The following is a 26,419-nucleotide window of genomic DNA, read 5'->3' as shown; positions in this document are numbered from 1 at the left end:
ATGGTTTTTTATTAAGCAGTTCTGTTGAGGGAAGTAAAAGAGAGAAGAACCTTGCAAATTGCATGTAAACATTCCTCTCCAGGGCCATAAATAAATTATAGTCAGTCCAGAGACATTTCTGTGCTGGTACCCTGATGTCAGGAGAGTGTGTGTGGCCTTGTGCCTACAAGCAAAGTGAAACTTTGGTTCCTTTTTGCTAATTCCATTTCTTGCTGTGTTACCTTGTTGTGAAGCCTATCAGGACTTCTTCCTAGCAGTAGCAGCCTTTTGTTGTGTAGATTGAGGTTGCCTAGTCAACAGTATGGTTAGGTAATCTTATTTTGATAGCACATTCTCTTGGCTTTTTTCCTGTATTTTCTCTTACTTCTAGAATGATGTGTGATGCTGCTGCCACCATGATCATCATAAAAATCCCATGTCAAATATTTAGCAATTTTTCGTGACAGCATGGTTCATACCTCATTCATAGGTCAACAGTATTTCTGGAACAAGTAAATGATCTGCATGACTTTTGGTAAAAACACAAGCAATTTAAGCACAATCAAAGTACTTTGTTGAGCAATCTGTGTCATAACACCAAGGAGCTGATGAAGCCATACTGCTCACATAGGCATACATCTTTAACATTTGGAATGAAACACACTTGTGTATAGGCTATTCTGTAAATAACTTGCACTTTTCTTAGCAATCGAGCCTTATATGGTTCCTGTGACAAAAGTTGAGGACTTTTATTGAGGGATTGACAGTAGCTTACTTTGTAGTAATTGACCATGGGTGTTTGAGACCTTATTTCTGGCAAGACAAAATGGATGATCCTGTGAGCTGCTTGTCTTCTCTTCACCATTCTAGGCCAATTTTTTGAAGTGTGATAGCTTTATTCAGGAATGTTGGAAATTCTATAGTAGCATGTTTTCTTTTTTTTTTAATAACTTGCATTTCTAAAACTAAATGCTTTCAGTAAAGCTTCATACTCAAGGGTCTTACAAAGTTTATTTGAATCAAATACGTCTTTTTTTTTTGTCATGTTATGTGGAGTTTTCTTGTTTGGTGGGTGGGGTTTTCTGCTGATTTTGTCTGGGATAGAGTTAATTTTCTTCACAGCAGCTGGCATGGGACAGTGTTTTGGTTTTCTGCTGAAAGCAGTGTTGATTGATAATGAAGAAATGCTTAGCTATTGCCGAGCAACACTTGCACAGAGCCAAGGCCTTTTCTGCTCCACTCACCACCCCACCAATGAGGAGGCTGGGGGTGCACAGGGGCTGTGAGGGGGCACAGCAAGGACAGCTGACCCCAACTGACCACAGGGATATTCCAGACCATATAGCATCAGGCTCAGCCCACAAAGTGGGGTGTAGATGAATGAAGGATGGACTTTTGCAGCTATGGCATTTATCTGCTCGAGTAACTCCTACATACGATTAAGCTGTTTTTCCTGGAAATGGCTGAACACCTGCCTGTCCATGGAAAGCAGTGAATTAATTCCTTATTTTGGTTTGCTTGCATGCACAGCTTTTGCCTTCTGTGATAAATTGTCTTTATTTCAACCCCTGTTTTTTTTCATTTTTATTCTTCAGACTTTTCCACCATGAGGGATTGAGTGGCTGCCGGAGCTCAGTTGCGAGCTGGGGCTAAACCACAACAGCTGTGGTTTTTTCCACTGGGTTTTGGGGTCTTTTTTTTGGACCAATTGCTGCAGCAGCATTCTCTCTGAGAGCAAGTTTCCTCCAAAGCTTAATTGGGTTTTTTTAGTTGGTACTGATTTGGTAGGGATTGGATTTGTTGAGGTTTTTTCTCTAACTATATGCAAGATTCATCTGAGTTTTAAGATCATCTATACTCTTGCACTTCTGCCAGGTTAGAAGTATTTCAATTACTGATTTATTCTGTTCAGGTGGACAAACTTGTGATAGAACTGGAACAGAACCGTAACCTTAGCAGTACAATTGTACACATTGACATGGACGCCTTCTATGCAGCTGTGGAAATGAGAGACAATCCAGAGCTGAAGGAAAAACCTATAGCAGTGGGATCAATGAGTATGTTGGTAAGGCTGAATGTTAAACAAATACAGAAATCAATTGCATGAATCTTAAGCCTAATAAACCATAAAACAATAGCAGAAATAAAATTACACTGTTTTATGTGAAGTGTGGAAAACCCAAAAATAATAAAGGAAACAGCAATTCTTAGACTTGACCATGTAAGCTGGATTTTTCAGTAAAAAGTGTACTAATTAAAATTTAAAGTATGTAAGCAGATTGAAAGGCAGGAGGAGGGGGAGTGAAAATGTATATAAACTCTTGGCTTTTTCAGTCTTTTCTGTATGGAGATATGTGATTAGAACTTTTATTTTTATTTAGAACTATTTAATTCTAAACTTAAAGAAAAGTTTGATTACTGAACACTAAACTTACTTAATCTCTCTTAAGTCCACCTCAAATTACCATGCTCGGAGATTCGGGGTGCGTGCAGCCATGCCTGGATTTATTGCTAAAAGGCTATGTCCCCATCTAACTATAGTACCACTAAACTTTGAAAAATATGGCAAAGTGAGTAAAGAGGTAAGTCTGAAAGTGGTCTCTAACCAAAAGTGAGTGTAATTGTTTTTAGACTGTGTCAATAACATCAGTTCTAGATAGTATGAAAAGTGATAATTAAAATATTAAATTCTTCAGTAATGTAGCTTTAAACATAAGTCTAACAAAATATTGGTGCTCTTGGACAAGGAGATGAAAAAACGTTGCACTTACCCAATCTATCAATTCTACTGAAGTTAGTAGCATTGCTGATAGAAGTTTTGAAAATCTCTTGTTGTATTATTCTTAAAAGTTAAAATCATGGAACATAATCTAGTTACTGGGAAGTTGCAAGTACATAGGAGTCATGGAAATGATAATTTCATGTAATGTGTAATCATACTTTTGAATACTAATTACTGGAGAGAAAAACAAAGAGCATTAGTGACTTATAAATGCAGATTGATTTTTTTTTTTAAATAAGGGACTACATAGAGCAAAAGAAATATGGAGAAAAGAAATAATGTTTTCCTTTAATGGAAGTAGTTTTACTTAGTGCCAGAGGAAATAGTTATGATAGATAAAAGCCTGTTTAAAAAAAGGATAAGAGGTCTTTTGTACATTTTTAATCAAATTAGTGCATGACAAAAGTCTCCTGACTTTAAAAAAATTGTGTCAGGCCTTCTTTATTTTTATGAAGCAAAAAATATACAAACATAAAGTAAGATATTAGTTTATTTTTTTCACTTCTGAAAAAAAAGAGAAAAAAAAAAGGCATATATAAATATGCCATATTTCAGAATAGTTTTGAACTTAAGGATTTTGGATTTCATGATGTTTATTTCACAATGTGTATTTCATTTGTTGTTTGATAGGGTAAAGTATTAAAGTATTAGAGATTTGGCTTGGTCTGGATTTTTAGTTATGTTTTTCTCTTGGGTTTTTGATTGAAAATATTTAAATTTATTTCATTTTGTCTTTCAAAGTTCATAGAGAATCCTATCTTCATTCAGTTTCAGAAGGATGAAGTGCATGTGGACGAATGTTGTAATACCTAAGAACTTGACTCAAACTGATAGCAAAAACATAGAAAAAATCATAACACAGTCAGATTTTCCTCCAGGTTTAAAAAAAAAGGGGGAGGAGAGAAGGTAGAGCTTTTATTTTGACTGTTTATTACATTATGTTTCCTTCTAGAAAAATGGACTTATAACTAAGGTTTTCCTAACATGTTCTGCCTGTGGCATTAGCCACTGCTCTGAAATATTTTGTGTAACTTCAGTTCAATTAGTGTTGCTGGTGGGTTTCTTTAACCTTTGTATATGTGATATCTGACACACTGAGCACAGAAAACTGGATCAGTTTATCCACGTTGCTGAGTTTCCAGGTCCTCAGAGTTTTATTCAGATGGTTACTGTAGTGTCAGTGAACCTAGTGGCTGTACAGTCCTTATACACTTAGTGCCCTTTGCTGTTAAATACACTGCTCAAAATCTGTTTAGTTCTCTCTTACTATTAATATCTCACTACTTGGAGAAGCATTGCTGTAATTTTACAATATCAAGAGATAATTTGTATTGTCAGTATCTTTAGTAGTTATTGATCATCTGGAAGTTTCAGAATACATTTGTTCATGTCCTGATTTTGTGTCAAGATCTGCTCTTACAGCAACATGGCTTTAAACTTTTACTATGTGTTTATCAAGGTTAGAGAAATACTGGCTGAATATGATCCCAATTTTATGCCTATGGGCCTAGATGAAGCCTACCTGAACATAACAGAGCACTTGGAGGAAAGGCTGAACTGGCCTGAAGATAGAAGAAGGTTCTTTTTTAATACGGAAAGCACTACAGGAATAGGTAAGCAAATTACTCACTTTTCATGAGGTCACCTGACACTGAGACAGAGTGTTTCTTTTAGAGATCTTAGGCAGAACCATGAAAGCATAAAATTATAGTTAGAATTTAAGCTTTATTTTCCTTAGTAGGATTACTTTATTACAACAGTACAGAATTTATCATTCAAATGGCACAGGACTTCTACAAGCAGCATCAGTATTGTGCAATCTATAAGTACCAAAATAAAAAATTTATAATACAATAGGACTTGGACCGGGTAAATAGCATGCAGTTTGCTGTATCAATAACAATCATAATCTAGACTCAAAAATCATATAAAAGAACATGAGTCACTCCCTCAATCCTCAGAGGAAGCAGATAAAGGCAGAGGTGTCCCTGGCCATTGGGATGTCTCAGGTCTCACTGTCCAGTGACAGCTCTGGTCCATGCTCCTCCTCAGGACCTGTCAAAGGTGACAGAGAGACAGCGCTGGGGCTGCAGGCAGGGCTGTGGGGCTGCAGGCAGTGCTGGGGGGCTGCAGGCAGGGCTGTGGGGCTGCAGGCAGCGCTGTGGGGCTGCAGGCAGGGCTGTGGGGCTGCAGGCAGGGCTGTGGGGCTGCAGGCAGGGCTGGGGGGCTGCAGGCAGGGCTGGGGGGCTGCAGGCAGTGCTGAGGGGCTGCAGGCAGGGCTGTGGGGCTGCAGGCAGTGCTGAGGGACTGCAGGCAGTTCTGGGGGACTGCAGGCAGGGCTGTGGGGGCAGCAGGCAGTGCTGAGGGGCCGCAGGCAGTGCTGAGGGGCTGCAGGCAGGGCTGGGGGGCTGCAGGCAGGGCTGGGGGCTGCAGGCAGGGCTGGGGGCTGCAGGCAATGCTGAGGGGCTGCAGGCAGGGCTGTGGGACTGCAGGCAGAGCTGGGGGGCTGCAGGCAGGGCTGGGGGGCCGCAGGCAGGGCTGGGGGGCCGCAGACAGGGCTGGGGGGCCGCAGGCAGGCAGGGCTGGGGGCTGCAGGCAGGGCTGGGGGGCTGCAGGCAGGGCTGGGGGGCCGCAGGCAGGGCTGGGGGGCCGCAGACAGGGCTGGGGGGCCGCAGGCAGGCAGGGCTGGGGGCTGCAGGCAGGGCTGGGGGGCCGCAGGCAGGGCTGGGGGGCCGCAGGCCGGGCTGGGGGGCCGCAGGCAGGGCTGGGGGGCCGCAGGCAGGGCTGGGGGGCCGCAGGCAGGGCTGGGGGACCGTAGGCAGGGCTGGGGGGCTGCAGGGAGTGCTGGGGGACTGCAGGCAGGGCTGGGGGACTGTAGGCAGGGCTGGGGGGCTGCAGGGAGTGCTGGGGGGCCGCAGGCAGGGCTGTGGGGCCGCAGGCAGGGCTGTGGGGCCGCAGGCAGGGCTGAGGGGCTGCAGGCAGGGCTGTGGGGCCGCAGGCAGGGCTGTGAGGCCGCAGGCAGGGCTGTGGGGCCGCAGGCAGGGCTGTGGGGCTGCAGGCAGGCAGGGCTGGGGGCTGCCGGCAGAAGCTGCTCTGGGAGCTGCAGCTTCCCAGTGCTACAACAGGGTCATGCACAGCACTGGGCTGGCCGGGTCTTGGGATATGCAGGAGGGCAAGGAGGGGAGTGAACAGGGTGGCAGAGAATGGGAATGGCCGTTTGCCTTGTGAAATGGCATAAGACATGCTGACCACATTACATGGGATTGGAAGCAGGAGTTGCCAGTCGTAAGCTTCAGATAAGCTGCCCCCACTGAAAGTGTCTTCCATAATTTGCCCCTCCCATATATTCTCTACATCCAATTTAGTTAGTTTACAGATTACCTTTCTCTACTGCTCACATGTGAATAAAATGTACACTGCTAATGACTTGGACTTGGAGAATTTATTTTCTTTTAACATGAATAAAATGTTTGAAATGTGGTGCTAGATTTTCTAAACCAAATGGTGTGGTTTAGGTCTGCATTAAAATTCAGCTTGATAATTTTGGAAATAAGTAGCAGGAGCGCTGCAGAATTTTAGAAATGTTCAAGATATTACTGGATTTCACTTGTCTATCCACTTGGGAATAATAGAAAAGAAGTAGTCATACAAATGGTTGAATGGTGCACAAACTGGAATATTAATACTACCTGTATTCAAAATTTCTGACAGTTATTAAGAGGATAATCAAGCATACACTACTATGGAAAAGTATTAATAAAATAGAAAGCAACAAACTGTCATAGTCTTTAGAAAATCAATGTCACTGATATGTAGTCATGTGCTTCTTCACACTTGCCTGGTATTTTTCTTCCTCTCAAACACAAACAAGTGCTCAGAGGGTGAAACTGTAATCGCATTGTTTGTAGAGTCAGATAAAGGACTGCTGACATTACTTTTCTACTATGACTGGAGCTGAAAATGAGAAGCTCACCAGGCTGATCATTCTAGAATTAGATATTCTAGAACCTTAATTTGATTTGGAGAATATTGAAAAAAATTCTGTGGAAGAGAGTGTATGGCTTCCAGCCTATATAAAACAAAAATAATTATAAAATCTCAGTGGTTTTGCTACAGCAACAGGCTGTAGCAAACCTTTTGCTTTTCTGGAAGTTATGTCCAGTCTACTAGCCAATTCCTTCTATCTTAGCCAAGCCCAAATCATAGCAAAACCAAAGCAGTGGCATCTCTCCAATCTTTAAACAAAAACCAATGCAATTGCTTTCTCTAAATAAAGATAGAAAGAAGTAAAGCTGCTTATGAACACTGAAGCCAGTGAAGAAGGAAATCAATCTATATGGACGTATTAATTGTTTGTATTTCTGTCTAACTTAGATAAAGGTTGTGTGAATATGTCTGCCAAATTTAATGAAGGTGAAGTCTCTTCTTCACCAGTGCTGTTTGAAGACAGCACATCTCTGATGGATGACAAACATGAACAAAGAGATCTATCAGTGGAAAACTCGGTTGTCTTTGGAACTTCTGCAGAGGAAGTTGTGAAGGAAATTCGCTTTAGGATTGAGCAGAAAACTCAACTGACTGCTAGCGCAGGTATTCAGACACATAGGAATAATAACTAATCTTTGTATTTCTGTAATGTCTTCTACTTTCATCTCAGAGGGCGTTAATTAAGAATTTACCCTTGCCACAGTCTTCTGCAACAAAAATATGAAGGTCTGCAAAGAATGTGACTTTCAATTATTTCAAGAGATGTCATGAATATCCAAACCATTACTGTTTATTTTCTTTTTTACTCTTTTTTTAATCATTGAAACAATTATGTCAATTTTTTCTTCTTCCTACTTGAAGTAGAATAAGCAGTGAGGAAGAATGACCAGTGCACTTGAGCTAATCTTAGCACAGGTGGTTTTTCTAGTGCATCATGTAAATTGTTTTTGTCAGATGGCGTCATAGTGAAATCTCTTACTGATTTCTATACTGCTTTTAGTTTGAATAGCAGATGTGTGCTGTTTTGTGTTTCTACCTTCACACTGTTCCTTGCTTAAAAAAATAACAAAATTCATTAAAATGTTAGTCCTAGAAAAGTAAATATATGCTGAAGTTAATTAACTCTTTAATAGCTTTTTAATATTTATCAATCAAGTTCTGTGTCTTGACTTCAGACAACCCACTTTTAAATCTCAGCTATTTTGATTGACTAAAACCAGTGTATGTCTCTAGCCACATTTGGATGCCATCCAAATTGCTTTATGAACCAGGTTGGTGAGGCATCAGGCAACGGTGAGCTTTATGAAGCAGCTGCAGAGGGTCAGGAAAGTGTGGAATGTAAGCAGAGGCAGAGAAACAGCTAATAAGAAGAAGCAGGATGAAACCCCCTCCCATGTATGTTATCTCATGTAATAGCAGAATAACAGTTTTCTTTACTGAAGTATTGTCTTCTTAAGGATAAGTTAGTGTGTAGAAAACAGGTGTAGCTTTTACAAGTGCAAATAGGGGTCTTAAGCCCCAAAATTGAAAATAATTAGAAGGGTAACTGAAAAAATACGGTAATCAATAATAAGTAGAGTTATTTCTGCCATCTTGAATAATACATTATATCAGTGTGCAGACTTCTAGGGCTGTAGGACAAAGTTATTCTTTCTTTTGCTGAAGATTCCAGAGTTAATTCATAAAAAAATATTCCAGAGTTAATTTGTAAAAACAGTTATTTTAATAGAAAAGAGCCATCCCTCCTAATTCCCCTGATGTCTGTGAAATATATATAAATTTATAAATTACTACGTTCCAGTGGTAGCCCACAAAATGATATAATTTGTTAAATTCTCTCAAAAAAAGTCTTTTTGCTGAAATACAAGGAAGAAAGGTCTCCTTTCTTAAGAGTTCATTGTAACTACCATAGTCAGCATTTTCTTTCTTACCATAATCACCATCATTAAAATGTTGACTAATGTAACTGATGTTATTTTTAATGACTTGGTATTTAAGCCCTCTTGACTTACTAGTGCTTGTTGTGTTACCCTGACTATCTTAAAATAGGAAGTACACTTTATTTAAGTTATATTTTCTGTATTACATGTGTTTATGTTCTTTCATGATGATCACAAAATTTCTTTGCAGAGTTGTATCAAATGTGATTATGAATAATCATAATTCTTTTCCTTATTTTAGTCTTTGCCAAGTGTAAAGGCTACTCTTTGGCTTATGAATATTGGATAGTTGAAATTAAACTTCATCTTACATTTTTTTTTAAATTACCGTGGTTTTTTGTTTGTTTTTAAGGAATAGCACCAAATACAATGTTAGCAAAAATGTGCAGTGATCGTAATAAGCCTAATGGCCAATACAGAATTTCTCCTGAGAGACGAGCAGTGCTAGACTTCTTAAAAGATTTGCCCATTAGAAAGGTAAGAGACACAAGGACATTTACTATTCTGTCATGTAATGTTTTTATGTTCTAGAAGCAAGATTTTTACTGAAATGATAGAATTTTCTAGGTAATCTTCCATGTTGTGTTTGATTCAAATTTTCTGAGTAATGGATCTACAAATGGAATGTTTTCACCATAATGTTACATACTCTTTTCTAGGTGCCAGGTATTGGAAAAGTAACAGAGAAGATGTTAAAAGCACTTGGAATTGTGACTTGCTCAGAACTTTACCAGCAGAGGGCGCTGCTTTCTCTTCTTTTTTCAGAAGTATCTTGGCGTAATTTCTTGGATATTTCCCTTGGTTTGGGCTCAACACATTTGGAAAAGTAAGCCATGGGGGTTTCTTCCTTCTGCGTTAACATTTTTCTGAATGTTTCCTTGTGTATGTTACATACTGAACATATTATTTAACTGGCAAATATTATGGATATCCGCTTGTTTAATATATTTTTTCAATGTCTGATGCCTGTTACTGTTATACTTATGTCTAAGATGCAGTAGCGAAACATGAAAAAACAAAAGTTTGTACAGCTATGTCTAAATATGAAACCCAAAAAATCTCATCAGGGAAGTTGTACATAAGTGTATGTCAAGAAATCAAGGTAGGATAACCTTGTAATTATCAAAATAGCTGAACATAACTGAGGTATCCTAAGAAGAGTTGTACACTCGCTTTTCTTCAAAAATAATGCACATTCATTGGTGTTTATGATTATTGGATTATAATGAAAATCACAAAGGTATTTGATCTTCTCTGGTGGTGAATTGTCAGGGAAGTTTCTATGTCTTTTATTAGGATTACATATTTGTAATATCAACATGTGAATTTGGTGGAATAGAACTGAAGATTATGATATCCTTCTTAATATATGTTCTTTTAAGGTTGACTGTACTTAAATGGCTTTTAACCTCCTTTTTAGGATGGGAAAAATCAGTCTTAGCAGTGCATATATCTTTTCAACAATATTTGTCATTTCTAAGCCTGTCTTGAAGACAAACATGTTCTTTAAAAAGACCCAAAGCATAGCATCTTTGTTTGTTTAACAAGGACCCTTAATTAAGTATTGGTTTCTTTTAAAAAGATACTCCTTTCCACAGTACTGAAATTCTGTTTTAAAGTAGCTTGAGAATGATTTGATTTTATTAAAAGTTCCAAAGTGTCTTATGCACTTCTGAAAGACCTATTCTTTATTATATTTGTAAATTCTCTGACAATAATATTCCCTTTTTTCCATTTGACTACAAAATAATATATGTAGTGAGCAGTTTGAAGCCCAGTAATGTGCTAGCAAAAATTTTTGTGTTGGTTTTTTTTTTATTCAGAGTATAAAAACATTTTTTAAAATATGCAGTAAGACTGACTTGATGAAGGTGACTTGATAAAAGATAAAGCACAGTTTTCAAAATATTTTTTTCTGTTAATATATAAACAGAAACCTTGGATAGTCTTTTAATAATTGGTGCAGTCTTTCTTCTTATTCACCCTAGTTAGGTGTTTTACAGCCTGGGATATCTCCCAGTACATTTTGAAAAAAAGGAGCATTTCAAAGGTTAGGGGTTTTAATGTCTAAGATTTTTTTTTGTCAGCACCAACTTGATTTCAGTAATTTTAGTGTAGAGAAAACAAGCACTTAAAATATTAAAACCTGGATCTTCAGTAAATAGTTCATATTATTGTGTCTGACTACCTTCTCTTAAGAAAATCTGAAAATACCAAATTTGTTATTTCCAATACTTGAAAACAGAAGAATGACCTGAATTGCTCTGAGGCATCTCCTTATATGCAGAAAGTTGTTAAAGGGTACTCAATTAGCACTAAGAAGAAAGAAAGCAACAAACAGAAAAAGCTTTAACACGTCAACTTTAAGCTGAACAATCTTTTAGACTGAAGGCAGAATATTTCCTTAGATCCTCAGATAAAGGAAATATTCAAATGTACATGTATGTATGGGATTTTAATAGCCATGCTTCATAGTTATAGCTAAGACAGCATAGGATTTGTAGTTTGTTTTCTTTTTGAATCAGACTCCCTCTGACATAATAGGTGAGTTCTGAGGGAATTTTTTATTTGTTTGGTTTTTAGACTTTTTTTATTTAAAAAAGACATCTATGTTTGATCTATATCTTTACTTAATATACAGTATTTTTTTAATTTGGTTTTTGCCCTTGATTAAACTTGATGTACAAGATTTGTAGAAAAAGTTAACATCCAGACTTTATAGAAAAGACTGCTGTTAGTTATTTGGGCATTATTGGTTGACTCTGATTTTATTGAAAGGATTTCTATATCAAGAAAGTATAATAAACTTTTCTCTCTTTAAAGGGATGGAGAAAGAAAAAGTATGAGCACTGAAAGGTATGCTTCTTTAATATTGAATTAATTGCATTAACCATTGGAAGCACTAAATACCAAGTAATGTATACTTTTATTAGTCATATATAATTTTGTTTTATTTTTATTAAAAAATGCACATATACAACAACCTCACTAAATCAGATTCAAGCATGAATTATTTTTTGTCCTTAGCTCCAGAACTCCATGGAGGTATTTTTGTCAGTTTGAATATTCTCTTATCATCCAATTCTGCTAGTGCCTTTAATGGATCAAAGTGATCTTTAAACCATAAGATAAGGTGGAAATATATACAAGCTTGAAAATTTTTTATCTGTTTAAGCTCAATGTCAATATCAGTGTAGTAGTATTTCCTAACTAAAGTTTTACCAGAGTAAAGTTCCTTAAGAAGGTAGTTAATTTTGAAAAAATGATTTCTGCCAGGAGAATCTGTAAAGCACTGTAATAATTATCCCTATTATCATGTGTTTTCTTAGAAAAGGTGGTAAGAAAAGATGCTTAGTTCTGTCATTTTGCGACTTAATAGCTGTGAGCAGCTTAAGTAAGCCCAATACAATTTTGGTACCACCACAGCTGAAAAATTTATGGCTTTAGTGTTGTGCTGCTTTGCAATCAGACAGATACTTTGGACATCTGTATAGTATCTTTCTGTATTGCTTTTTTCTTTTCTTTTTTTCCTCAAAGGGAGCAGTTTTAGACCAGAACTGTCTACAAGCTTCTGAGATCATGAAACTAGTTTATATGGGGGAAAAGACAGCCCTGAAATAGCATTCTCTCTATCCTGTCCTTTTCAAGCCTTGGACTTTTACAATTTCTCAATCACTGCAGTATTGTCTGAATAGCATGAGTTACTCCTTGGATAGTGGTATGGGACCCACAGTGAAATACTCAGCCTATTAGTTTGACAGCATGCAAACATTCTTAGGGGAATGTGAATCATAATAGAGGATGTCTTTTTCGTACAGTCAGGTGAAACTGACTATAGCTTAGAGATGCAAAATCCACTGTAATTTTATTGACCTTACATTTTTAAATATAAAGCTTGACATGGAACAATGTATCTGTGAGATCTTTCCAAAGCCTGAACTGTCTATAAGTTTTGCTTTCCATTTCTCTTGAAACAAAGGAAGGTTGCTTTTCCTGTGATGTTATTACTGAAAAGCAAATGTACAACAAAAAGATAACACTGTAATTTCTGTCCTAAGAAGCTCTAGCAAAGGCAGCTGGCAACATTTTTGGCAGAAAGATAGCTTTTCCTTCTCTGAGGCTAGACAGAATTATCCTAGTTGGCATCTTTTTCTTAGCATCTGCATTATTTATTTCTGATACTTGGCTCTGATGTTGACTTCCAGCTCCTGGCTTTCTTCTGATGTTATACTGTGTGTACAAATGAGATTAATACAAATAACTTGGTTGTCTCTATGAATTCACTTACTGTTAATATTCTGTCTTGCAAATACTTAAGCTTTAATGACATTAAATTTGAATAATTTTCAAATAGTCCATGAAAAATTGAAACCAAATTGTTTCATTATTTGAAGGGCCTTTCAAACATTTTGCAAACAAAATATTCCTATTAATAATCATTGTGCCTTGAAGTAAGAATTTTAACCTATATAACATTCTTCTGATTCTAGTATTGTTCAGCTGTAGAAAAAATACTTCTAGATTGCAGACACTGAACATACTATAAGATTCATACTGAAAAAGATCATATTTTTTTGTCTTAGAACATTCAGTGAAATTAACACAGCAGAAGACCAGTACAGTTTGTGTCGAGAGCTCTGCAGAGACCTTGCTCAGGAGTTACAGAAAGAGGGACTTAAGGTATTTATATTATTCTTGCAGAAAGATGCTTTGCACTCCAACAATTCTATGCAGCTTTAGTATAAAGGCTTTCAGCAGCATCATACCATGCAGTCTATCTTCAGAAGTCTTCATTCTTTAATTTACAGATGTTTAGGATGTAGGCAGCATTTTGTTGTTGTGCGAGTGGCTATCTAGCAATATGTGTAGGATAAAAATTAAATCAAGTTTTTAAATATGAAAAATTAATCAAGTTGTTTGGCATGGAAACATTTTATGCCAACAGCAATGTTTGTAAGGGACAAAGGGAATAATAGAGCTTATCGTCCATAAGCCATGCTTTGGTTGATTGTGTAATAATTATGTATTTAAAACACTGTTTCTCTCCTGTATACATACAGGATCCTGTCAATAGCCAGTTTTTAGTTTAAGAACTTGACATGTGTCGAACTTGCTTACAAATTATTCACACTGTTCAATAGTATCAATAGTAGAAACAATCCCTTTATTCTTTCTCCCCAGATACCTGTTTTTTACTTGGAAAAAGTAAATATTTTCTTTGAAGGTCTTATGGTAAAGCAAGTGATTACATTTAAGACCTAAAATAATTGTTGTTAATCTTCTTCAGCCATAAAAGATTGTCTCAAAAGATGACAGGTTGAAAGGGAGATGATCAGCTAAGGAGGATGAAGGGATAAGCTTACAAAAGCACCGAAGAGAGTGCTGCTAGTTATTTACATTTGGAAAGACATTGTAAATCACACAAATTGTTTGAGGGGTGCTGCCAGGGAAATATCTGCGCCAAACACAAATGATGTGTGTGGTTGTGACAGCACTGTTCAGGAGGAAGTAAGTTTTCCGTGAATCTGTAATGGGGTATCACTTTTGTGTTCTTCATTGTTAGGATATCTGGCACTAAAAATTTCCATATGAGGAAATATTTTTTTTTGATGGGGTAGAAGTTGCGTCTGCAGCCAAAACGTGAACTCAATTGAACGTGCACTAGTGGCAGGTGGTCTGCTGAGAACTGCAGTCAAATGACCCAGTTCAGAGAGTTCAACTTCGGCAGAAATTTAGGGGCAAGTACAGAATTTAGGGGCAAGTACAGAATTTAGGGGGAAGTACAGAATTTTGCAGACAGATACTTGGGAGCACCCCTTGCTGTGCACAGATAAGCACACAGTGACTCTAAGCATACTTGACTCTGGCTTAAGAACGCTTATATAGATGCTACATAATAATTGGTTTTGTGCCATATATGACATACATTTGAAACCTTTTTTTAAATAATATTTTTTCCTAGGGTAAAACTGTTACATTGAAGCTTAAGAAAGTGAATTTTGAAGTTAAAACCAGAGCTTCAACTGTGCTGTCTTCTGTTTCTACTGAGGAGGAAATATTTGCTGTTGCTAAAGATTTGTTAGGAACAGAAATTGATAGTGTTGCTCCTCACCCTCTACGGATAAGACTTATGGGTAAGATATTTCAAATTCATTCTTCCTTTTCAGAGTTAGGAAATCTGATAGTGTTTTGAAATAACACACCACACTTTAAAAGTAAAACTGGTATTAATGCATTTATCCTTTTTCTATTACCCTGGTAATTTTTGCAAAGTGAAACAGATCTGTGCTGAGCAAGTAACTTAGGAAGTTCTACTAATGAGTGCTGAATGGGGACTTAGGAAGCTTTACTAATTGAGGCTGTATATTTTTATTGCAACAACAATCAGATCATCATGACAGTAGAAACTTGAGTCATAGCAGGGCTTAATTCTGCTGCTTTAAAAGAGCTTTTAAGTCTTCTTTGCACCACATCAGCAGAAGTGCTTACAGATCTGAAAGCGCAGTGTTCTGCAGGAGATGCAAACATTTCTGACAACAGTAAACTGTGTTTTGACCCTGACACGTGTTTCAGGTGCTTATGCATTCTGCTTGAAACATTGAGTGGTATATAAAATTTACTTGTCTAAGATATTAGAAAGTGATGCAGAAAAATATGTTTTGATGGGTGAAGTTCGTGCAAAAACCTTTAAACTGAATTCTTTGTAAGTGTATTTATAAATTTGTGTTATAATGCAATGAGTTAAAACTTCAGAGTACTAAAATTTGCAATATGGTTGGACTAGTGCTTGGGTCTGATAAAATTGTATTGACATTGTGATGCATTTGGAGGTAGTCTAGCATCTTTTTAGAGATAAATTTTGTCTTTATTGAGTGAATGTATGCCTCAAAAGGTGTTAATTAGGAGTTAGTATCAAGCTTTCATAGAATTGTTATTATAAGTTTCTTTTTCATCATTAGGTGTACGAGTATCAGGATTTCTAACTGAAGAAGAAAAGAAATACCAACAAAAAAGCATTACAAGTTTCTTAAAATCAGGAAAAGAAATTGGTTACCTTAGGCTTCAGCCAGAGAAGTCCAACCAAAAAATTTATTTCACAAAAAATTCAGAAGCACCTCATAGAGAGAGTTTTTTTGATCAAAAGCGAGCAGCAAGACAACTAAACAGTGAGAATATTTCTCCAAATGAAAGCAGAGGTAAGCAGCTCTTTCATGATGATAGATCATCAGCAAATATTGTGGAAGAAACAAAGAAATTCGCCGATTTACCGAATTCTAATGTTTGTAAGATCTTCACCTGTCCTGTGTGCTTTGAGAAACAAAGCAGCAATAATTTGGAAGAACTTAATAGACACATTGATGAGTGCCTCAATGGGATGTGTGTTAAAGATACTGTGGAAATATCCAAGAATGACAGTTCAAGAGAAAATACATCTAACTTTCTTCCACAGTTTAAAACTGAGTGGGTTGATAATTGTCAAAAAAATGAAACAGATCAATTATCAGGAACAGACCAGTCTGCAAGTGTATCTGACAGCTCTACTGACAATAGCACAGAAAAATTTGCTCAGATAATACCTGATAAATCTCCCAGAGAACGACAGCCTAACAATCTCAGTGACATTGCTAGAAATGTGTGTATGAAACAGTGTGTCTTCCCCAAACGAATGTCACAAGACAATGAAGACCATTTTGACAAGACTGAAGATACAGAAGGAAGCAGTTCATCCTGTTTCTTTGAAGCCAAAGAAGACAGTGCTCTTGTTTGTCCAGTTTGTAATTCAGAACAGAAAACCACCAATCTTGTGTCATTTAACAGACATGTTGATATCTGCTTAAATAAAGGCGTTATCCAGGAGCTAACAGAAAAACAGGATTTTCCAACTAAGACTTATAATATGGAAAACTCAAACAGAGTTTTCTCTGGTACGTATATGCATTAGTATATATTTAATTATTCAAATTGTCTGCTTTTGCAATTAAGATACTTCAGCAGTAGTGTACTTTGAACTTTTTGGTAGTTAGAAATTTTTTCTCAGCAAGCTTATTTAAGTAAGGCCTATATAGGAGTGAACATTTTTATTTAAAAAATGTCAAATTGATTTTCATGACAAAGTAGATTTATGAATCTGATGTTAGTTTGTCAGCGTCCCCCCATTTGCCACAAAGGTGACACAGGAATTACTGCTCATTTCTGGAAATTGTATGTTGCTTACACCCCACCATATTCAGAAAGGTATTTGTGAGGCCACTGAGATTAAAGTAAAGATCAATGAAAACATCTTCAACGTGTATTGTTTCAGATTCAGTTAACAGAGAGGCTCCATTATGTCATGTGCTGGCAAAAATAGAGAGATGAGAACTAAAGCTTAAAGGAAGAAACTTCCAATTCTGTTTTATAGCTAATAAAATATATCACATAACTTCATCTGTAACATGCCACAGCAGTATCATTCATGTTTTCTGAAGTAGTTTCTCTTTTTGACAAAGAGTTCATCTTCGGCCAGATTAGAGTGCAAATGCAGGTAGTATAGTATCTGCCTAAAGTAGTCCCTAATCTATTTTGGGAACCTTATAAAAGGAAATTAAAAGGCTAGTGTGTTAGAATTTTCAGAATACAATTAAGACTTAAAATAAGAATAGTTTACAAGAAAATTTTCAAAGTGATATTGCTATTAAATGTGCAAACATGCTTTAATTTAAATGGAAGACTTACTTTAGGTGAAGTTTCTTTTTTGTCCCCTGCAGGATAAAAAAATTAAAACCATGCTTTTTAACTACCACCTTGAAAATCAACTACGTTATGCTGAAGCATTTCTGAAAACTATTACAAGGTTCAAAGTAATCCCTTGTAATTCAATAACATAAAGGCTTTTTGGTTTTCTCTTTGAAAAATGGTAATATAAACTACAGTATTCAAGTTGCAGATAATGTTATCTGCCTCTTGAGACAGATTAAATTTTTTAAAAAGCTATTCAACGTATGTAATTTCTGAAGCATTCTTTCTTTATGTAACTCATTTTGGTTGTTTTCAATTATTTTTAAGGAGGTTTAAGCAAAGGACAGCAATGCACAAATCCTTCACAAGGAACAAAAAGGTAAGTGTTTTTTGGAAGTTTGTGTATGCAACTTGTTTGAAAATAATGAAGTCTAGAAAAATATTCAGTGTTGTAAAACCTGTGTTGGTATGCATTTTATATTTTAACCACTTACTGTTTGTTTTTTTTCCCTCCCTTTGTTTAACCCTAGGTCTGCATTAACAGCTTCACAGTCAGTATCAAAAAAACCCAAGGCAAGCAATTCCAAACATACAATCAAAATGTTTTTTAAATGATTGTGTAGCAACGTGTTCTATATGAAGCATTTCATAGAGTTTTATGACTGCAAGTTAATTTAGCACTGGCAGTAGGCTGGATTCAGGTGCCTGTCATTTTGGAACCATTCCATATCTATGTAATAAGAATATGATATCTGAGATAGAAGAAGAGGTAAAATGAAGGGGTCCTTTTCCTTTTCCTTTTCCTTTTCCTTTTCCTTTTCCTTTTCCTTTTCCTTTTCCTTTTCCTTTTCCTTTTCCTTTTCCTTTTCCTTTTCCTTTTCCTTTTCCTTTTCCTTTTCCTTTTCCTTTCCACTTGTTTCCAAGAATCAGAATTTGGTAGCACTTTGATTTAGCTTCCTAGAATACACAGGAATCATTAGCTAGGGTGCTCCACTGTACTTACTGAAGGCCCTCTTCCCACACCTGAACTTCTGTCTTCCTTATTGAAAAAATAAAAATATGAGATGAACTGTGTGATAACAAAGAGGAGTTGAGTTGCTCAATTTCAGCTAATGTTTGTCTTCGTAGTGGACACAAAAATGTGTTAGTCTCCCAGTTACACAGAATAAAACAAGAACTTAGAGGACTACCAAGCTCTCATTGTTACTGAAAATTAATTCAGTAAGAGTTGATTGACCAGATCTGAAGGATTCATCATGGTGAAATATACAATGACTTCACTTATTTAAAAAATGTTTAAAAATCTGTTGAGTGAGAAGATTTGTCCAGGATACTCAGACAAATGCTGTTTCGTCTTTGGTCTTTCCAAAGAGACTGAAAACTTTTTTACAGTTCGAAATTGTTACCAGTGAGTAGCACTAAATTTACTCTAAATAAAAGGTTTCTTGGTGCAATAATAATGAATTACGTGCAAATACAAGATAATGAACTTTCTTATTGTTTAGCTATCTTTCTCTTTTAAATTATTTTGTATTGCTGAATAAAGTGTATTCTGTGAGTGCATATGTGGAAAAAGGAATGTAAGTGCAAATATTTAAAATGCTCTGTTTAGATTTTTTTTCTGTTCACACCAAATTGTTTAGACATTTTATTATAATTAAATATTTATCAGACAAATAATTTATTATAACATATTTCTTAGAAGTTATACAAACAGTGCCAAGCCCTACAGGAAATATAAATTGCTTTTTTAACTGCAAGGTCTTTTAAAGAAGTGGCTGCTGTAGAAGCATCTATTTTGCAGTTCAACTGTATCAGGATTTCCTTGCTTTTTAATCAAACAAATGTATACATGGTATATTTTAGATGCTCAAGCTCAGTTCAGAATATGCTTTCCTGTTTCCAGAATTGCTGGAATGATTACACCATCTCTACCTGCTTATCTGTTTGTTTGTCAGATGCCACTGTACCCACAGCTCTGTCATTTGAATTCATGTCAGTGCTCCCTTACCTTCTTTGGACCAAATCAGCTGGACTAGTTCAAACTTTAAATTGACTCAGTTAGCTTTTTCAAACTGGGTCAGTGAGCACTCAGCATGAGCTATTCTGTTGACAGGCATGGGAACTTCTCGTAGGAAAGACATAAAAACAACTGAGGGAATATAAGTCTCCCAACTGCTGTTTAGAAAGTGAACACCTATTATCTCTTTTTTAGTTTGTATCTCTGATCCAATAAAGTGTAGAATCTAAGTATTACATTGTCATAGTGTGTATATGTCTTTAAAACGTCTATTTTTACATAAGCATTACATAGCAAAAAGTAAGCTACTCTTACGTGTTTGAAAAAAATAAGTTGTCTTAGCCTCAAAAGTTGCCTTGCCATCTGTTTAAAAAGGAAATGTCATAGAGTTATCCTAGTGTCATGAAAAGGTTGTGGATGTGTCAGTATTAATGAGAAAATAAAACTCAGTGTGTGAGTGTAAAAATTATTTATTACAATGCCATTATGCATTGACCCTGACTGGATGCCAGGCAGACACCAAAGCTGCTCTTTCACTCACCTCTGCAGCTGGACAGGGGAGAGAAAATATAGTGAAGGGTTAATGGGTTGAGACAGGGAGCAGAAGAGATCACTCATCAAATACCATCATGGGCTAAGCAGGCTCTAATTAGAGATATTAATTGAATTTATCACTAAAAAAATGAGAGCAGAATGAGAAGAAAAGTAAGACCTTAAAAACACCTTTCCCGCATTGTCTCTCCTTCCCAGCTCTACCTCCTCCCCCAGTGGCACACAGAGACAGGGAATGGAGATTATGGTCAGCTCCTCACATGTTGTTCCTGCTCACAGAGAGGAATCTTTCCCCTGCTCCAACATATGGGGTCCCTCCCGTGGGAGACAGTTCTCCATGAACTTCTCCAACATGAGTCCATCCCTTGGGCAACAGATCTGTGAATTGCTGCAGTGGTCACTCTTCCATGCAGTGCAGTCCTGCAAGGAGAGGCTGCTCCAGTGTGGGCCTCCCACGGTGTCACAAGTCCTACCAGGAAACCTGCTGCAGCATGGGCTCCTCTCTCCACAGGTCTGCAGGTCCCTGCTCCAGTGTGGGCTTCCCATGAGGTCACAGTCCCCTCCCAGACACCCACCTGCTCCAGCGTGGGTGTGTCTCCTCCATGGGCTGCAGGTGAATCCCTGCACCTCCCTGACCTCCATGGCCTGCAGAGGCACAGCTGTCTCACCATGGGCTGCAGGGGCATCCCAGCTCCAGGGCCTGGAGCATCCCCTGTCCCTGCTTCTCCAGTGACCTTGGTGTGTACAGAGCTGTTCCTCTCACATATTCTCACTCTGTTCTTCTGTGGTCACAATTACAATGATGCAATAATCTTTTTTTTTCCTCAAATCTCTTATCAGAGAGACCTTACCACTGTTTCTGCTTGGCTCAGTCTTGGCCAGCAGCAGGTACATCTAGAGCTGGCTAGAATTGCCTTTGCTGGATATGGAGGAGGCTTCTGGCAGCTTCTTGCAGAAGCCACCCCTGTAACACCTCTGCTACCAAAGTTTGATTATGCAAACGAAATACAAAATTGTGTGTGTTTACTGGTTTCAAGTCCTTTTTTCCCATACTTATAGTTTTTAATACCATACTTATTACTGTTTTTATCTGAAGAAGGCCTTCAGTTCATGATTAATCATTGTCGACAATTTCTGTGATACAATTTTTCTTCTTGTTTCTTGTGGAGAAGACTGTATAACCAATGTCTTTGTTTTGCATTTTCCTCAGTGACTCTGTGTGTTATTCAATTGATCTTAAATTAAAATCTGTTTTTATTAATATGTGACAATTTCTTTTTAGCTGTCTTAAATTAATTTTAAATGACTTTCCATATGTCAGCCATTCCACACTTACTATATCCATAGTTCTGCAGCATGTAAATGATCTAGGTTAGCATTAGATGCAACTTCTTGTGTAATGTAAGTACCTCCTTATTTAAGGTATGCATGTAAGTACTTAATCTTGAATTCCTCCTTTAGTTGAGTAACAAAGGATGGTGATTCTGTGACCTCTCTCTGCCATTTCTGAAAAAAGGAATTTAGACAGTCTATACATTCAACATGCTTGGTCTTACCTTACATTTTAATTTTATATTGGCTCTACTAATTTCTGTATGTATTACTATTGTTACCTTAAGTATTAAAGAAAGTGCTCAGATTTCCTGTCAGAGTGAGAGCTCCGTGAAGGCAAGTAAGGAATATGTTACAGTACTTCCTTGCTCTGCACTTTGTTTTGGATTCTTCAGCTCTGTAAGTTTCTGTGTCAGTCTGTCTGCAGTCTATGGAGGCCATCTGAAAGAGTCAAGATTGTAGGAAGTGGTTAGAGAATGTGCTAAACTTGCTACACATAACATTTAAGCACAGGATACGCTGTGAAATAGTATTGTGCATTAGTAATTAGAACTGGAAATTAGCAGCTGGTGTTTCATGACTGAAAATTATGATTTTACTGTAACTGATGCTCTGTATGCTTTAGTGCCAGCTTTGTAGGCTAACCTAATCACTCCGTAGTTGTCTGTTGTCACTCATTTTGAAAGGAGCATTAACAGTGAAAACAGTCTGTATTACCATAAGTAATACAGACCTACCTTTCTTCCTTTTAAGAAATTGCTGGAACATTTGACTCACAGAAAACCTCCATGATTCAGTTATGGCTAAATCAGTTATGGCTTGTTCTTTTCACTGAGCTTACTTTCCCAGGGTTGTTTTCTCTTTCAGCTGAGTTACATTCACCTACTGGAAGTACAGTTGGTGAAATTGTCTTATCAGACTGAAGTGTATCAATTGTAAAGATTTTTTTACATCACAGCCTCTCTATGCCAAAAGTGTTTAAAGGAGATAAGAACTGTGAAATCTATTTATTTATGGTAAGCAGAGTCTAAGCAAATAGTTTTTGTATCCAAATTCATTAAATTTACAAACTCTTGAGTCTTTTAGATTAATTTTATTATGGAAAGATATGGTGTTAGTCATCTTGGAAATTAATGTGATTGTATAATTTAATTTAAGATAAAAATTATGGCAAAGGAACTCCAATGTGTCTACAATTGTGTGAGGCTGAATACTGGTGGTTCTGCTTTCTTGGAACTACTTTTCCTATGTTTATTTTGAAATAGCAATATCAAAGGCTGTTTTTAAAGTAAAATTCAAGGTAGTCACTTTAAAAAAAAATATGCCCTGTTGTGGAAAAATCACAAAAGGGAAATACCAAAGACCAAAGTCATAATGGACATCAAGATAAGTTGAGAAATAGGTAGGTTAGATGATTCTCAGTATATCAGGTCACAAAATCTGAACCTGTGGGCATGTGTGTTTTTATTTTGACAGGACTTAGACAAAAGCAAATGCAAACAGTTTTTAACCTGAAATTGAAGGGTCTTGTGATTGGATGAATACTGCCTCCACATGTGCATAATTATACACAAATTAATGTCAGAAGCACTTCAGAATCTCACATCCTAAGGCTGTGTGAAGCATGTGGGAGCGCAGGGATGGTCACCCTCCCCTGTCCAGTGAAGACTGGTTACAATTATGAGAATAACTCCCAAAAATGGCCTTGAACCTGCATAGAGAGCTCCATGACTACCAAGTAGTTGGTAATAAATCCACTTGGCTCCAGGCATCCCATCCAAGCTGTGACACCTCTGTGTGTCTATACACATGTGCTTATGACATGGCTTTTCAAAAGTTGTCTGGTGCAACAGGACTGCCTTTTGCTCCTGGCACATAAGGCTAGCCACTAGGGAAGGCGTGAGGGGGATTGGATGGGGAAAGGATGATCCCATTCAGTGCCTAGCCGCTGTCAAAAAATGCAGTGTATTTAGTGCTTGATTTCTCTTAGAACAAACTCCTAAAGCTGCTCCACAACTCTGCCCCTTGGCTTGGCGGTGTCCTAGCCCCAGCGGAGTGCTGTGTAGGTGTGCCTGCAGGGCGGTGTTTGCCCGGCTGCGTGCGCTGGCCTCCCGGGAACCGGTTTGTCGGGGCCTCGCACACGCAGGACGCCTCCCTCGGCACACCGGCCTCGGGCCCTTCCCTTGGCTGAGGAGGAAGAGGAGCCCCGGGCAGCAATGAAGGGCCTGAGCCGCCTGCTCCGCGCCGGGGAGGATGCCGCGCAGGGAGCCGTGGCGGCGAGCCACGAGGGCCGTGAGTCCGCGGGGGTTGCAGGCCAGGGGCCCGGGAGGCAGCACAGCCCAGCACAGCTCAGCACAGCACAGCGCAGCACAGCACAGCACAGCCCAGCACAGCACAGCACAGCTCAGCACAGCACAGCCCAGCCCAGCACAGCACAGCACAGCACAGCCCAGCCCAGCACAGCACAGCGCAGCCCAGAGCAGCCCAGCGCAGCACAGCCCAGCCCAGCACAGCCCAGCACAGCACAGCGCAGCACAGCCCAGCACAGCTCAGCACAGCACAGCACAGCACAGCACAGCCCAGCGCAGCACAGCCCAGCACAGCACAGCGCAGCCCAGAACAGCCCAGCACAGCCCAGCCCAGCACAGCCCAGCACAGCACAGCGCAGCCCAGAGCAGCCCAGCGCAGCACAGCCCAGCACAGCCCAGCACAGCCCAGCCCAGCACAGCCCAGCACAGCCCAGAACAGCCCAGCGCAGCACAGCCCAGCCCAGAACAGCCCAGCCCAGCCCAGCACAGCCCAGCCCAGAACAGCCCAGCCCAGCACAGCACAGCACAGCCCAGCCCAGCCCAGCACAGCACAGCACAGCCCAGCGCAGCACAGCCCAGCCCAGAACAGCCCAGCACAGCCCAGCACAGCACAGCACAGCCCAGCACAGCACAGCACAGCACAGCCCAGCCCAGCACAGCACAGCCCACCCCAGCCCAGCACAGCACAGCCCAGCCCAGCCCAGCCCAGCACAGCACAGCACAGCCCAGCCCAGCCCAGCACAGCACAGCACAGCCCAGCGCAGCACAGCCCAGCCCAGAACAGCCCAGCACAGCCCAGCACAGCACAGCCCAGCGCAGCACAGCCCAGCGCAGCACAGCCCAGCCCAGAACAGCCCAGCACAGCCCAGCACAGCACAGCACAGCCCAGCACAGCACAGCACAGCACAGCCCAGCCCAGCACAGCACAGCCCACCCCAGCCCAGCACAGCACAGCCCAGCCCAGCCCAGCCCAGCACAGCACAGCACAGCCCAGCCCAGCCCAGCACAGCACAGCACAGCCCAGCCCAGCCCAGCACAGCACAGCACAGCCCAGCGCAGCACAGCCCAGCCCAGAACAGCCCAGCACAGCCCAGCACAGCACAGCACAGCCCAGCACAGCACAGCACAGCACAGCACAGCCCAGCCCAGCACAGCGCAGCCCAGCACAGCCCAGCACAGCACAGCCCAGCACAGCGCAGCACAGCCCAGCCCAGCCCAGCACAGCACAGCCCAGCCCAGCACAGCACAGCACAGCACAGCACAGCCCAGCCCAGCACAGCGCAGCCCAGCACAGCCCAGCACAGCACAGCGCAGCCCAGCACAGCCCAGCACAGCACAGCCCAGCCCAGCACAGCACAGCGCAGCACAGCCCAGCACAGCCCAGCACAGCCCAGCATAGCACAGCCCAGCACAGCACAGCCCAGCGCAGCACAGCCCAGCGCAGCACAGCCCAGCGCAGCACAGCCCAGCGCAGCCCAGCGCAGCACAGCCCAGCACAGCACAGCCCAGCGCAGCACAGCCCAGCGCAGCGCAGCACAGCCCAGCGCAGCGCAGCGCAGCTCAGCGCAGCACAGCCCAGCGCAGCACAGCCCAGCGCAGCACAGCGCAGCACAGCCCAGCGCAGCACAGCCCAGGGCAGCACAGCCCAGCACAGCCCAGCGCAGCACAGCGCAGCACAGCCCAGCGCAGCGCAGCGCAGCACAGCACTGCCGCCGGCACCGCCACCGGTGCCCGCCTTCCCTGGAGGCAGCGACCCAGGCCCCTTTAGGGCTGCTGGGACCCACCCAAACCTGCTTTTTGCCTTGACGGGAGAACAAAATGAGCGGTGGGGGTTGGAAAGAACAAAGATGAACATGAGCTGTTGTACATGTAGTAAAAGACATCAGCAAATGTGTGGATGTGGGATTGGGAGCTGGGCTTTGGCATGTGGAGTTCCCCGGGGCATGTCCTACAAATTACCCACTGCCGTGCTTTAACGTCCCCTCTTTGAACGGCTCTGAGTTCTCTGCTATTAGTCACGTCCCTGGAGCTGAGCATTTGCCGCCAGTTTCACAGCCAATCACCCAGTTTTGGGAGCCACACAGAAATCAGATGATCTTGCACTCAGAAACACAACCCAGCAATGGGGTCTCCAGCCTTCAACCTGCACACCAGTCTGTGAAAGAACAGACTGCTCTGGCGTTAGCTGTGGGTAGTGAAAACAGGTGATTTGTGGAAACTAGGTGGTAGTTGCCAAATCCTGCTTCACCACAGTCCTATGATCACAGTGTGACAGTCAGGAGCCATCATCTTGGGCTGTGGTTCTTGCTGCCAGGCTGGCAAAGAGTGGAGAAAAAGAAAATAACTAATGAAATATCACTATTGGACTCAATAAGTAGTTTTCCCCATGATTTGTTTGAAATAGAAGATTACTATTTTAGAAAACAAATCTTAGTGACTTAGCAAGATCCCTACATTGGTCTAGTAATTTTATTTCCAGTAAAAAGAAAACCCAGAGAAAACTTTGAAACTGTTGCCAGATCATTAAATAGATTATTTCATTTTTAGAAATAATAGGGTAAAAGTACTTTTATTGGAATTTGAATCCAAATATTGTTGATTTTTTAAATTTTACCTCCTTGGACCTCCTTAATCAATTCAAATTCAGGGGGTGTTTTGCCATGCTTTTTAAGATAGTTGTGGATTTCATCTTGTGTACATCACAACAGAAGAGGAAATTAAAGTACTAATTCCAGTTAGCTCAAAAGAAAAATGGAATATAACTATTAAATTGTCCAATATAAATATATATGTATTTATT

At 39.9% G+C, this 26,419-nt stretch overlaps 1 protein-coding gene across 4 annotated transcripts in view; it reads left to right on the top strand.

Annotated features, from left to right (window-relative positions):
* Positions 1 to 19,659, top strand: part of POLK (DNA polymerase kappa) — a 34,300-nt gene extending 14,641 nt beyond the window's left edge. For all 4 annotated transcript variants that reach the window (XM_036403649.2, XM_036403648.2, XM_036403647.2 and 1 more), the window contains exons 4-15: positions 1,892 to 2,044; positions 2,430 to 2,561; positions 4,221 to 4,374; positions 7,136 to 7,351; positions 9,041 to 9,165; positions 9,348 to 9,514; positions 11,512 to 11,544; positions 13,272 to 13,368; positions 14,651 to 14,822; positions 15,648 to 16,613; positions 17,734 to 17,785; positions 17,937 to 19,659. In XM_036403649.2, the coding sequence (XP_036259542.1) occupies positions 1,892 to 2,044; positions 2,430 to 2,561; positions 4,221 to 4,374; positions 7,136 to 7,351; positions 9,041 to 9,165; positions 9,348 to 9,514; positions 11,512 to 11,544; positions 13,272 to 13,368; positions 14,651 to 14,822; positions 15,648 to 16,613; positions 17,734 to 17,785; positions 17,937 to 18,021 (2,352 nt within the window). In that variant the 3' untranslated portion in view covers positions 18,022 to 19,659. The remainder of the gene's footprint in view (positions 1 to 1,891; positions 2,045 to 2,429; positions 2,562 to 4,220; positions 4,375 to 7,135; positions 7,352 to 9,040; positions 9,166 to 9,347; positions 9,515 to 11,511; positions 11,545 to 13,271; positions 13,369 to 14,650; positions 14,823 to 15,647; positions 16,614 to 17,733; positions 17,786 to 17,936) is intronic.
* Positions 19,660 to 26,419: the final 6,760 nt, after the last annotated feature.

This window comes from Molothrus ater, chromosome Z (genome assembly GCF_012460135.2).
Source record: "Molothrus ater isolate BHLD 08-10-18 breed brown headed cowbird chromosome Z, BPBGC_Mater_1.1, whole genome shotgun sequence".
In the NCBI taxonomy this organism is placed as follows: Eukaryota; Metazoa; Chordata; class Aves; order Passeriformes; family Icteridae; genus Molothrus; species Molothrus ater.
The sequence above is the reverse complement of the archived record's forward strand: the minus strand, read 5'-3'. Positions and strand labels throughout refer to the sequence as shown.